Consider the following 13748-nt stretch of genomic DNA (forward strand, 5'->3'; position numbering starts at 1 on the left):
TTCCTGGTTTGTGGGGAGGCAGGCAGACCAGTTGAACCTGAACAGTACAGCCGCGTGATCATCCGGGTGTAAGGCGTGGCATCAGTATATGTGAAACTTATACATGCAGGTCTCTCTCTCTCTCTCTCTCTCTCTCTCTCTCCCTGCCCCACCTCTGGATGAAGTATGTGGAGGGAGCGGTACACCTTCCCGTCTGTATTGAGGGATAGCGTGAGAGTCTAGTGTGTGGACGATGTTCTTTCTACGTTCCTCCTCCTTCAGGGGTTGTTGACCAATTTTAAACAAGGAGGCCAGAGAGGGGCGCTTACAAGAGTGTTCCTTAGAAATTAGTTGATAATATGTAAGGTAATTATAAATGCAAGATTATGTACCCAGTTATCAGCATAATTGTTTCCACGGTAGTTGACTTTCTCTACAGTCACCGATAAGGAACACAAAAAAGTACGACCTGATTTCATTCACAGGATGCCTCACTTTTTATGCATCTTACCCGTATCTAATGTGATTAAGAACCAATCAGAAGCAAGACTTTTATCTTTCTATAACAAACTATAAAACTAATCTACACTAACGTGGTCAGTTTTTTTTGTGTGTGTCCATGAGTCAGCCGCCACCAAGCACAAAAATGTGTTTAGGAATTCTATAAAAAAAATCCCCTGACCTCTGATGACCCTTAAGTCTGTGTTTTTTCTGACAAAGAGAGTTGTTATCTTGTATTGTTTTTATCCTTATTTTTTGTGACCTTCTCGTCGGATGATTTTTCCTTTGGTTTTTATATATAAATTTCTTGTCTTAATAATAATGAGATATAAATAGTTTTAATAGTTTATTTCTTTGTTTCATCGGATATAAAATATTTCAAATTCATTATAAAACTTTAATCTTTTTTTTTTCATGGACAACATTGCATTACTCAAGCTAACCAACACAACTGATTTATATACATTCTATGACTCCTAAACGCCAATCACCAAAGACCACACAAACTACTCCTAACAACCACCATCACCACCGCCTCTGACCACAAAACAGGCCATCCCAAACCAACATGACCTCCTTAGATAACCCTAACTTGCATCAACAATACACCTGGAAACTACAAGGTACTACCATCCGCTAACAAGCCTCTACCGCAACTCCCACAATACCTTCCTTCAAGTGGACCTACAGCCATTACTCCATACTCGTCACAAAGTAGACAGCCAACCTCTGCGGCCGCATAATATTAGCATGATAATGTATTTAAGGTTGACTAAAAGAAAAGCTGGGAAAAAGTGACCTCACAGGCGGAGCTACGCGTGCCCAGACCATGATGCCCAGCCGGGGTAACTGTTTCTTCAAGTTTTTGTCCGCTGACTTCGCTTCGGCCATCAGCTGGTCGGTGTTCAAAATGGATGTTTTCTTGCGTGTCTACCACCCTCCTCTTCCTACCCCCCTCCCCCTTACCCCACCCCCCCCTTTTCCTCACCAGCTGATCCCTCCCTACTCCTCACCTCGACGACTTCTTATTGTGATTTTAAGATCTTTGACCCCGGGTACGTAAAAAGTTAGGATGTGTGTGTGTGTGTGTGTGTGTAGTGGTACCCCTGGCGGGTGGTGGTGGTGTGTGGATCAGTGCCTACAGCGACCTCAAGTGTAGGTTCTTATCCCTCAAGCGGTGGTCTGCCTATGTGGTGTTTTGACCTGCTCCTGCCGCTACCTTGCTCGTAATTATTTTTTACCCAGAAGTACTTAGTGATGAATTCTCGTCTCGCTCACAGTCTAAAGAGATAATTACGTCAAAAGAAAAAGATGAAGAGACACAGGCGAGTAAAAACACTCAGAGAAATGGTTTATCAGGTATTTGTAAACAAAGCCAACTTACCCAGAATCCTTCATTATAGAAAGTAAGGAACAACGTGATTAAGTACTATTTATCCTTCACATGCCACACTTTCTCCCGACCTCGGCAAGAGAAACAAAGTGAACCGGTGTGTGGATTATGAAGAAAAAATAAATAGTGGGTTATGAGAGGTGTGGTGTTGGGAGGACGTGTGGAATTCCCTTGCAAGAGTTGAGGTGTTGTCGGGGAGGGCGTTGACGGAGAGTTCCTTCGCCCTCTCAACAGATACGGGCGCTGATGGCTACCGAACCGTCTATGGCTTGAACGATAAGCTTCCTGGATTTCAGCGATACACCTAATTGAGTTTTTTTTTTTTAGTGGAGTTTTATTTTTGGTATATTCCTTTAATTTACATACAAATAACGCCTGATAATTTGGAGGGGTAAAATTGACTGGTATAGAATGTACCTTTTGATTTCAGTGCCAATAAATGGTTTTATTAGACTCTTAGCTCAATTCTTGTTAGTTTTATTGGGATTTATATTCAAAGCGGGGTGTGTTAAAAGGAGAATACTAAACATTACTTATACTTTTCAGTGACTTTACTGCTTGTCGTGTTTAATTGTACCTTCTTCTTTTTGCACACTTAATTTACATACCAGTCGAGCTCAGAAAGAACAAATTAAGATATTATATAATTAACTAAGAAGTAAAAATTAACCTCTTAGTAAACGCTATAACACAACACAACACAACACAACACAACGCAACACAACACAACACGTTCACAAATTTTCCACGGTCGGGCGAAAAAGCAAAACCAAAAAAAACAAAAAAACAATCTGACTAAAACGGAGGCTGTTTAAACTTGAGGAAAATTTCATAATTATTGAATTAAATAACCCTCATTATCTTTATTACTAACCCTCTCCTGTATCTCTCTCCCAGTGTCTTGGTACCTCACAAGACGTTCAACTCCAGACGTTTATTGCTGTGCTAATTGATTTATTGCACGACCTTCCATCTTCTATATTTTTTTTGGTCTCTCTCTACCTTTATGGGCCTAAGGATAGTGTAGTAGCGGGAGGATAGTGTAGTAGAGGGAGGATAGTGTAGTAGCGGGAGGATAGTGTAGTAGCGGGAGTATAGTATAGTAGCGGGAAGATAGTGTAGTAGCGGGAGGATAGTAGTAGAGGAGGGAGTATAGTATAGTCGGAGGATAGTGTAGTAGAGGTAGGTGTAGTAGTAGTAGCGGGAGGATAGTAGTAGTCGGGAGGATGCGTACCAGCTTCTTGTGTCCTAATTAAGCATTGTGAGCGACCTAATCACTAGTCTACTATAACCTCCTGCTTTTTACGACCTTCTCTCCACAACTATTAATGTCTTCCTCAAGTAATATACAGCATTTATATATATATATATATATATATATATATATATATATATATATATATATATATATATATATATATACATTCTCCCCCATCCCCCCCCTCGGAGTACACCTTTAGGATGGTACAGTATAGAACTGTTCAGGAATACATTAGATTTTTAATACATCACCGGGGCAATTTGGGCTTCCTTATAATGGGGGTACAGGGAATATCATATGCATAATATTATATAACCTAAGACACTTCCTCAGGGTTTATGGCCAGTGTGTGACGGTGGTGCCAAGGTGGGTGGGTGGGTAGGTAAGTTCTTCTTGTATTCCTTCATTTTATTTCTCAGTGAATGCAAAAAAAATATATATATCCCAACAGAAAGATTTAATTCACCATAAAGTTCACCAATAGTGTTGACAGCCACCACAAAAAAAAAATATAAATATATATATATCGATACAACAAAATGAAACTGCTATTTAAAACTACATATGACTTCCTTGTATTATTATTACTATTACTGTTTCTATTAGATGTTTTACCACAATACAACTATATCGCGCACCAATAACAATATCGTCCTTTACTATTATTACAAAAAAATAATAATCACGTAAAATACAAAATACAACAGAGAAGAATTTAAAGTCTATTGAAGAAATCTCCTCACACAAACTCTACTTTTTTTTCTTAACTTTAAATAAAATCCAAGTCTTATGATTTTGCTCTGAGTTCAGTATCATTATGTTGCATTATTCTTCGTCGACCTCAGGCATAAATGACTCACTATTCTCAGGGTAATTATAGCACGTATAATTCCACGTAGATTAGGGTACGCTTGTGTTCGTATGTATGTACGAGTATGTTGCAAGTATACTATTACTTATATACTCGTGAGTCGATATATGTAGCTAGGTAATAGACTAATGGTATACTACCTTTTATAACATTAGCTATAACAAACTTGTCCCTTTTTTATTTATGTAGGATTCTGTTTACACGTTCACAAGCGATTATGACGTAATAGTTTCATTTAGGTGACGTCATAATTATACGATACGCCAATCTACGCCCCACCAAAAAATCACGCAAAAAATATCTTGTTCTTATTATAATTTTGGAATACTTATTAATACGGTATGGTAGTGGTTGACTGATGTATTGACCATCGAATGAATTAGTCAGTATGATGTAATATTACGAATAAACTGAGAATTTGGGTGAACTGGTATATGCACGGTAAAAATATAGCAATACATTCAGTCTACATTACTAAGCTGAATTAAATAAGCGTACAAGTAAGAGTAGAGGATAAATAAGCTTAATTGGTGTAAAAGTATCAAAGTAGTGAGGTTACAGTCGATCATTTCAGTCCCCATAAACACATCGGTATGAGTATCTCCATTTTTCCGGTCTCTTACTTCACCCCTACAGCTGATGGTTCAAAGGCAGGTAACACAAGATTTATCCTGATATTAAAAATCTAACAACTAGGAGAAAAAGTAACTGGTGATGTAGAGGCTATAACTTCTTGTATCGTATTACTTTTTTTCTGAAAATATACGTCAAGCAAAATGTCCTACGTTGCTATCTTTTGTGTCATCCAGGTAACTTGTGTAAATGATAAGAGATCTTCTAGTGATACAAACGTGCTTCAGTAGGCGTTGGTTTTATTCTGGAGAAGTGATTAAGGTAAACTAAAACATGTGGGTCTTGTGGTGTTGTCTTCACGTTCTCTTACCTTCATCTATCCCCATTAAAGGAGCCATTAAATGAGTTGTAAAGTTACTTTACATACGGCTCGTAAATCATCATAATTGGAGGAAATTACCTGATGCCAGTTTTCCGGTTAAGGTCGTTACTTAACCGCCTATGATCCTCATTACTTACAATTAGTAATGATCATTACCATCTACAGTCATTACTGCAGACAGCGGTCATTTCTTGCTCCTTGTCAACAAAGTATATTCAGGACATTAATTTAATCTAAATATGGCTGTTGACTTAACCTGGATTCAAATCATTCATTACATTTAAATATATTGCTCAACATATAATAGCTACTAATCTTGCTAATTATGATTTTGCTAATGCCATAAATGACCATCCTGAGTCACCATTACAACAATTCACCATTAGCGGAACCACCACCCTATGTCATCAAGAGGTGACCGCCGACCCTCACACACATACGACCCATCACCGCAGTGTCTGAGGACGTCGTCATGTGCAGGCCAGGCCACCCTTGTCACCTCCGGCGGAAATTCCAAGTTACACCAGAAAACCGAGACGGGACGACGAGGGTAGACGACCAAATACGCTGTTTTTATTGTAAGGCAGTAGGAGCCGCCTGAAGGAGAGGTTACGTCCCCCCCATGTTACCGAGCAAGAAAAACAAGCAATAGCAACTTTGAGCTATAAACCGACACCATTTTTGGCATGGAAAAAAAAGAAAGAAAGAAAGAACATGAGCCTTTGATTCTCTACCGACGATTCTCTAACTTTGTGAACAAAAAATTATATAATCGATGAAAAAACTGCTCTCCTTCTTTGTCTTGTTCAGCCACAACAAAATTCACAAAAACGTCTCAACTGTCTGACTTTCCCCACAAACACAACTGTAAAACAATATCCCTATCTCTGCAGTGTACCTCGACGACCCTGTGTCCAAACATACGATAAATATAGAAAAAAAAAAGAGGGGTACTTACCTCGACGCCATTCCACATGTAGTGCATGGCATCGTGGTGGGGGTTGTTCATATGTTCAGCCATGACGCTCATCCAGTGCACTAGGCCCTGCGGTGCCGCCTGCTGGGACGTGGGCGGTGAGGACCCGCCCACGCCGCCCGCGACCCCCGCCCCCTTGTTGTGTGACCCCTCCCCACCTGGAGGCCACACCAGCGCCGCCTGCAGGAAAGACAAACACACTTTTAGTTCTAGAAAAACTTAGTCATAGCACATAAAATACATAGTGTACACACGTTCACGGCATAACATAATAAAAACATTACCATGTGTACAGATGCGTGTGAATTTGTTTTAATAATAAATACTAACAATGTATTAATGCACTACTAGCTTTATTGATGCATATTTATACAAGATTAAATTTTCACTCACGTGCATCAGTATATGCTGAAATATATTTGAGGCTGGAATTTGCATATATACTAAACCACTATTCACACAAGTACAATATATTTATAAATAATTAATTAAATATAATAAACAGATAAATAGTAAACACACACACACACACACACACACACACATATATATATATATATATATATATATATATATATATATATATATATATATATATATACATATATATACACTGTATATAAACACACACACACATGTGGGTATGTGCGCGATACTAAAAACTTTATACTAACATAGCAACAAAGGAATGTATCGAGTAAACATATTCAGGCCAACACACACAGCGAAATGAAAGATAATGCATCACGGCCTTGTGATATAGAAGCATGTATACAAGTTTTGGCACGAAATTATATACTAAATATATTACACCTGTCTACAAACTTTGTCATGGTGAGCAAAAACTCACAGATTAACATCGACGAGTAAGCTTACGGGATTATATATATATATATATATATATATATATATATATATATATATATATATATATATATATATATATATATATATATATATATATACAAACACTTCACGCCATCATATACAAATGTGCTTATTAAATAATTCACACCAGCACACATAATTAATTTATACTTGCAAAATTACACACACACACACACACACACACACACACACAGACCCTCACTTTCGATTCATTATGAGGTAAAATAAGAACACCGGGAGGGGATGCAAACAGCTGTGTATGTACGACTACTGAGCAGACACCGACAACACCAGACTGATGACAGAGGTCTTGGCTTTCTTGGATAACAGACGAATTAAAAATGGGGGAACGTAGTTGTTGAAGATGTGAATTTGGTCCACCCACTGTACCTATAACTATCTCCTGTCTAATTTATTCTCTAAGACATCACCTGTTTGACTATATGAACGAAAATATTCCACTAACTATCAACAAACTCTAACAAAATATACAAGTTGGTTAAATCATATATTTAGTATTAAAAATTATATTAATGAATATTTTTGCAAACTTAAAATCAACAACCAGTTAATCAGCCAAAAACTCAAATATTCTTTAAAACCTGTTAAACTGGACTTCTGGCAATACAAAAAAAAAGAAGGCACTTGAGAAATTAATTTGTAGCCGAAAGTACAGTCAAAGACACAGTACACACGCAGAGACCGATATACCTGGTTTTACTTAACCAGTCGACATTAACCTTCACTACATAACCTCAGTGTTGAATAGGTCCCTGCTGATTCCGACGGGTTGAATTGCCAGCCAGATTTAAGTGAAAGTTTATCATACGGGTTAAAAGTCTATCAACTAACCCGTAGAAAGAGACAGATAGTGTTATACCATCATACGCTCCTCAAAATACATTAAGTTGTATTAAAAAAATAAGTCAAGAGAAAAATAATTGTATGAAAATAAACTACGATAGAAATAAGTTGTATAATATAAGCTATGACATCAATAACTAGGAGAACCTTTCACCTGGTTGTAGATCTTCAGGTAATCTCCAGGTATCTCCAAGAACCCCGTAAGGGAAGATGCAATACAACACCGTAATCAACTTTTCAAGTCTCTTCATTAATAACAAAATGAATCTTCCAAAATTTCAAACGATTTTAAGACATTGTAGATTATTATTTGAAATTACTCTTCATAGAAATTTCCCCACGAATATTATAAATAGATGGAGAATTTAACTGTGAGAAAGGGATGAATTAGCACAGACCACCAATACTAGGTAATAGCTTCGTGGGCTGGATAACATGTTAATACCGGCTATAGTCTGTCCACCGCTGGTATGCGACAAGTCAACACCCCTCGTATATAAAAAACATTAACTAATTTATAAACCAAACAACAATACAAGAGAGAGACATTATTATTATTATTAACTCTATTAACGATACATATTTTAATTATCGTAATATTAATAAATACAATGTTTTGAGTTTTATAAAATTGACTAAGTTTCCATTTTTGGTGTAAATTTACAGAATTAGAGACATAACACCATCTATAAATTATACAAAATGAAGCTAAATACACTCTAAGCAACTCTAGACAATGTGTTATACTCAGTGAAGTTAGTAAGTCAACCTCTGCTAAAAATAACTGGTAGAAAATAGCAGTAGAGCATCTAGTGTGTAATCTAGTAAAGGTCGGCTTCCTAAAACTGCTGGGTGTAAATAAGTTAATCTTAATATTCACGCCTAAACAGGATAGCGTGTTGGGTGGGTGTGTGGTCCAGAGGTGAATTCATTATCTCAGTATTTGGGGCTTAAGATAAATGGAAGTAAAAATGTGTCCAATGAACACGAATGACTCAACTAAAGGTGAAAGCGATCCTGATGGTAAAAATTTTAAACAGCATGAGTAACTATTGTTTAACATCAGCAGACAGACAGACAGACAGACAGACAGCACAAAATAATGCATAACAGATTTCATTCATTACATATAGTTATCATAATACACAAAACACATATATACTCTACACATGTTTCTTTACACCACTTATTTTTTACATATCCACCACAGGAGACAACACCAAAATATAGAAATCTTGCCAGAATAGAAAACAAAATAACTTAATGGTTCATAATTACTATATACAAAGTAGTTAAAAAAAAAAGTAGCTAAACTATTAATTACTGTAAAGTTTCACAAAAGTACCAAACATAATAAAAAAAAGTAAGACCAATTTTAAAAGTCTTCCCTAGTTAAAAAAAACTGAGGATTAAAATTTCCGACAGTTTCATTGAGTTACTTTGAGGAGCATTATTTTGACGCCAAACCTGCCGATCAAAACCAATAGTCCAAATGGATGATAAATATTTACTAGACAGACTATAAAAAATAAGAGTGTTTTCCAATATACTGTTTTTTAGTGATTAAAGATATAAGCATATGAGGACTTGGTCGATTTGGCTTACTGTTTACCTTTTTACGCGCCCTGTCTATGAACATTGTTTATATACCTGAACTATCTATGTACAAGCTGAATCAGTGTGCACTTATATGACGATTGAATATCTATCTATCTAACTATCTATCTATCTCTCTATTTATCTATCTATCTATCTAGGGAAACACAGTAATGCCGCAATCAGTGGTTACAATAGCTAGATTGAAAAACCACGGTACAACCTTATTTTGTTTGGAGTTTCAATGATGCTCTGAAATACACGAGACACATAGCTGATGAAGCCGAGTTATTGATACATGAATGTGGAGCTGAGTTACTGATCTATGTATTTATGAAGCCAAAATTATTGATATGTGGAGCTAAACTTACTGCTATATGAAGCCAATTTATTGATATACGAAGCCAATTTACTGATATGTGAAGCCAATTTACTGATATGTGAAGCCAATTTACTGATATATGCATGAAGCCAAGTTACTGATATCATATGTTAAGGAAGAAATGACTCCAACATTTCCTTGTATATAATTACGAATACATCCACAAGATGCTGCCGCTGCTCAACTCAACTTCCAAATATAACAAGTATATGATCCCGTCTGAATATTTGTCTCGAGTTAACCAGCTTCCAGAGAGAACTCTTTTTTTTTTTTAATATACTTAAGGTTACTCCATTAACTCCATAATACTGTAACCACAATGATAATAACTGTACCTGTAACCTCAAAACTGTATTGGTATTATTATTTGATTATATCCGAATGGGAATATTTATATCGTGTTAATATATTGTTGTATAAGACATTGTATATTCATTTGTATTATTATGGTTATCACAGGATATCAAAACTCATGAGGAGACGCTTTGCTACGACATCAACACGGTAGCAACATGAGACGCGGGGCCACAGTGAGTCGCAGGTTAAACATATATGGTCTGGGTTACCTCGTCTTGGTCTGGTTTATCTATCTTTACCTAGACCGCTGCCTCACCCAAGATCTCCCTGACACCTCGACACTCGCCACTGACTTGATCCCTATCAGAGTAGTCAGGTCACCGAGGTTAGGATTAGGTCACAAGAGTGGATTGTTGTTTCTGTTGGATAAATATTCCCATCTGTGACAGGTGGTATCACTGGCAGATGGTTGGGAGTAGAAAGGTTGAATGTTTGAGGGTGGAAAGGAAAGAGTGAAATGTGGTTGATGGAGTAGAAAGGTCAGATGGGGTTGTGTTTGGTAAAGTTGAAGATGGAGTGTTGTAATTGATGCTGGGAAATGGAGAGCTGGGCGTCGCGAGTGTATGGGGCTGAAGGATTAGTCGAGATTATATAAAAAAAAGGAGTGAGTAATGGAGGTAGGAGAGGGGTTAGAATGATGGAGAGAGATAGAATGTAGAGGCAGAATGAGGGGCGAGGGAATGGTGGACTGGGAGAGAAGGAGGAAAGGTAGAAATACGATTAAGGGTGAGAGAGGGAAGGCAGAGAGATGTAAAATGTGTTTGATGGGTGAGAAAGAGAATGGAGGTGGATGTAAAGAGGAAAAACAAAATAGTGGGGAAAGATGGTGAGAGAAGATAGAATGGAAAGAGAGAAGGAGGGCGAGGCGACGGGGTGGAGTAAACGAAGGGTGGAAGGGGTGGATGGAGGGAGTGGTGGAAGGGGTGGATGGAGGGAGTGGTGGAAGGAGTAGGTGGGGTGGTAGTGGTGGTGGCAACGACTGGACATCATGTAAAAGGAACTGGTACCCCGGTCAGCAGCTTCCGAGCAGGATACCAGACTTTCTACTCTGCTGCTGAGCTTCGCCACTATGCCCAGGGTGTGTGTGTGTGTGTGTGTGTTAAGGAAGGGTGAAGGGATATTGGTGTTCGTGGTATGTCCCACCCACAATGGCGGTACATATGACCTAGTGTCCAGAAATGTCCGACAAGATGGGGTGTCCGGCAGGTGTCCGACGACCCGTGCAGCTCAGCGGGCTAAATAATTCAGATAATTTGATAATATGAAGGGATTAGCGAGCGTAATCTCCAGGCATGCCAGTGTCTGCGGGAGGAAGGGAAATATTTCTTACCGAGGCGGAGGATACGGCTCACTATCCTCTGAGCTGCGGGCAAATCGGCAAATCCTAAAGATGCTCGACTTTCATGAAGGCAACCGGCTAGACATCGAACTGTTATTTTTAATTAAACATTTATAAACGATTCTAAAATTCGTCTTGCTTTTCCTTTATCAGGTCCCGGGGACTACGATGTGTCTTGTGGTGAGGTCATGACACAGTGTCAGTTTAGGAGAGGCCATGACAGTGGCCTATGGAGAGGTCATGACACAGTGTCACTTGTTGTGAGGTCATCACATAGTGCCTTGGGATGAGGTCATGATAGAGTGTCTTTTGGTTGGGACAAGACACACTGCCTTGTGATGAGGATATGACACAATGCATTGTGGTGAGGTCATGACATGGTGGCACAGAGAGCCACTGGTAACAGGACACCACAGCCGCCCAGGAATGTTTCCCTTCACTCTCCTCTCCTCGCTACACTCTCAGTTCTACACATCTCCATCTTCATTTGTCTCCTACTTTCTTAAGCTTCCTCCGTTACCTTTCACTAAATTGCTCCTCTATCTATTGTGACTATAAGTAAATTTCTCCTCTGTATTCTACTCCTCTTATTTCTACGTACTTTTCATTTCTTACTCCTTCGCCTCCTCCTGTTACCGTCCACCTCCGCCTGCCCCACCTACAGGAGCGTCATCCTTGGGGCAGGAGGCGTGGACGTGTCTAGCTGAACTTTGACATTTTACTCGACCGGACTGGGCGGGGAAACGACAGTTTTCACAACGTAACAAAGCAATAATTTTCGTTCGCACAGTTTTTAATTAGTCAAAAAGCTCATTTATGCCTCAACTATTACTAACTGGACAACGTAAACAATTAGTCAGCCTTACGACCCATCAAAAACAGTAGTTCCTGACGATCTAAAACCTACACAACAAAACGAGATTAACCTCAGAACCTGAAGTATACTCGGCGCTACAAAAATCCGATACAATAAAAATTGTCCGAAACAAATTCACAGAGATCGAGTCCTCTGGGTCCACTCCGCCGTCTGTAGATACGCATTTATAAATCCTATTGTTTCAGCCCTCGCAGGAGATAGCCACTTGCTGCCCCTATTACCACTCCGGAAGGTAAGAGCGCCAGCACCAGCAGCGCCCCACCACAACGGGTTCTCCCTACTGACATTCACTCACATTTCAGCCTCAGGGGTAGACGGAGGACGGAGGGGCGTGCGAGCTGGACCACCGTGACCCTGCCCCATCGAGGCTCACCACACAGGAATGTGCTCCAAATATATTTTCTCTCTCTCACACACTCTCTCTCACTCACACACACACACACACACACTCTCACTCACACACTCTCTCTGTCTCTCACAGTATCTCACCCACTAGCAATACCACTTCTTTTCCTTTACTCTTTTCGTCTCTTGTTGCAGGGCGTCTCTACATCTTTATCTTTCTCTTCACTGGGCCCTCACCTAAGCTCTTCCTCCTTCTCCTCCCTCACTTCCACCCAGCCTGCTTCAACAGTCTTGCCAAACTTGATTTTAACTGACAAAAAATTTACAAATAATTATACCGGTAATAAAAATAATAATAAAAATAATAATAATAGTAATAATAAAAGACCTATAATAATAATAATAATAATAATAACAACAACAATAATAATAATAATAATAATAATAATAATAATAATAATAATAATAATAATAATAATAATAATAATAATAATAATAATAATAAAAATAAACTAAACTGTAAATACCAAAACTAACTCAACTGTAGTCCAACCAAATAACAAAATCGTTTACAGTTATAACACAGCGATAAATTAAAAACTAATTGACAGCGGCAGCAATAGTAGTGGCAGCAGTAGTAGAGGTGGTAGTAGAAAAAATATAGTCGCGGTTGTGGTAGTAATAGTAGTAGTAGTTATTATTATTATTATTATTATTATTATTATTATTATTATTATTATTATTATTATATTATTATTATTATTATTATTATTATTATTATTATTATTATTATTATTATTATATTATTATTATTATTATTATTATTATTATTATTATTATTATTATTATTATTATTATTATTATTATCAATTATTATTATTATTATTACATGATCAGTAATTTTGTGCCATAAGTTAAGAAAATCGTTCAGTTAAACTCTAACTTATTGTAATGATAACTCGCAAACTCATTACTGTACATTAACTTTTGGTCAGGCCTACAATATTTCTTCGTTGATCTTAGCAACACTTTGGCGTCTAGCATAAACAGGTTGCTGTTGAATACAAACAAACATTGTCTCCGAGTATGAAAAAAAGCTGTTTGTGAAGGTATAAAGATAATGTCGTTCAGTACACAAACACACGTCGTTGATCACAACATAAC

At 37.8% G+C, this 13748-nt stretch overlaps 1 protein-coding gene across 4 annotated transcripts in view; it reads right to left on the reverse strand.

The window, feature by feature from the left end:
• The window catches only part of LOC121865764 (zinc finger protein rotund-like), a 166193-nt gene that overhangs the window by 123088 nt on the left and 29357 nt on the right, over nucleotides 1-13748 (reverse strand). For all 4 annotated transcript variants that reach the window (XM_042365314.1, XM_042365313.1, XM_042365315.1 and 1 more), the window contains exon 2: nucleotides 5919-6116. In XM_042365314.1, the coding sequence (XP_042221248.1) occupies nucleotides 5919-6116 (198 nt within the window). The remainder of the gene's footprint in view (nucleotides 1-5918; nucleotides 6117-13748) is intronic.

The sequence above is a fragment of the Homarus americanus genome, unplaced genomic scaffold (genome assembly GCF_018991925.1).
Source record: "Homarus americanus isolate GMGI-L3 unplaced genomic scaffold, GMGI_Hamer_2.0 scaffold13495, whole genome shotgun sequence".
Taxonomy (NCBI): Eukaryota; Metazoa; Arthropoda; class Malacostraca; order Decapoda; family Nephropidae; genus Homarus; species Homarus americanus.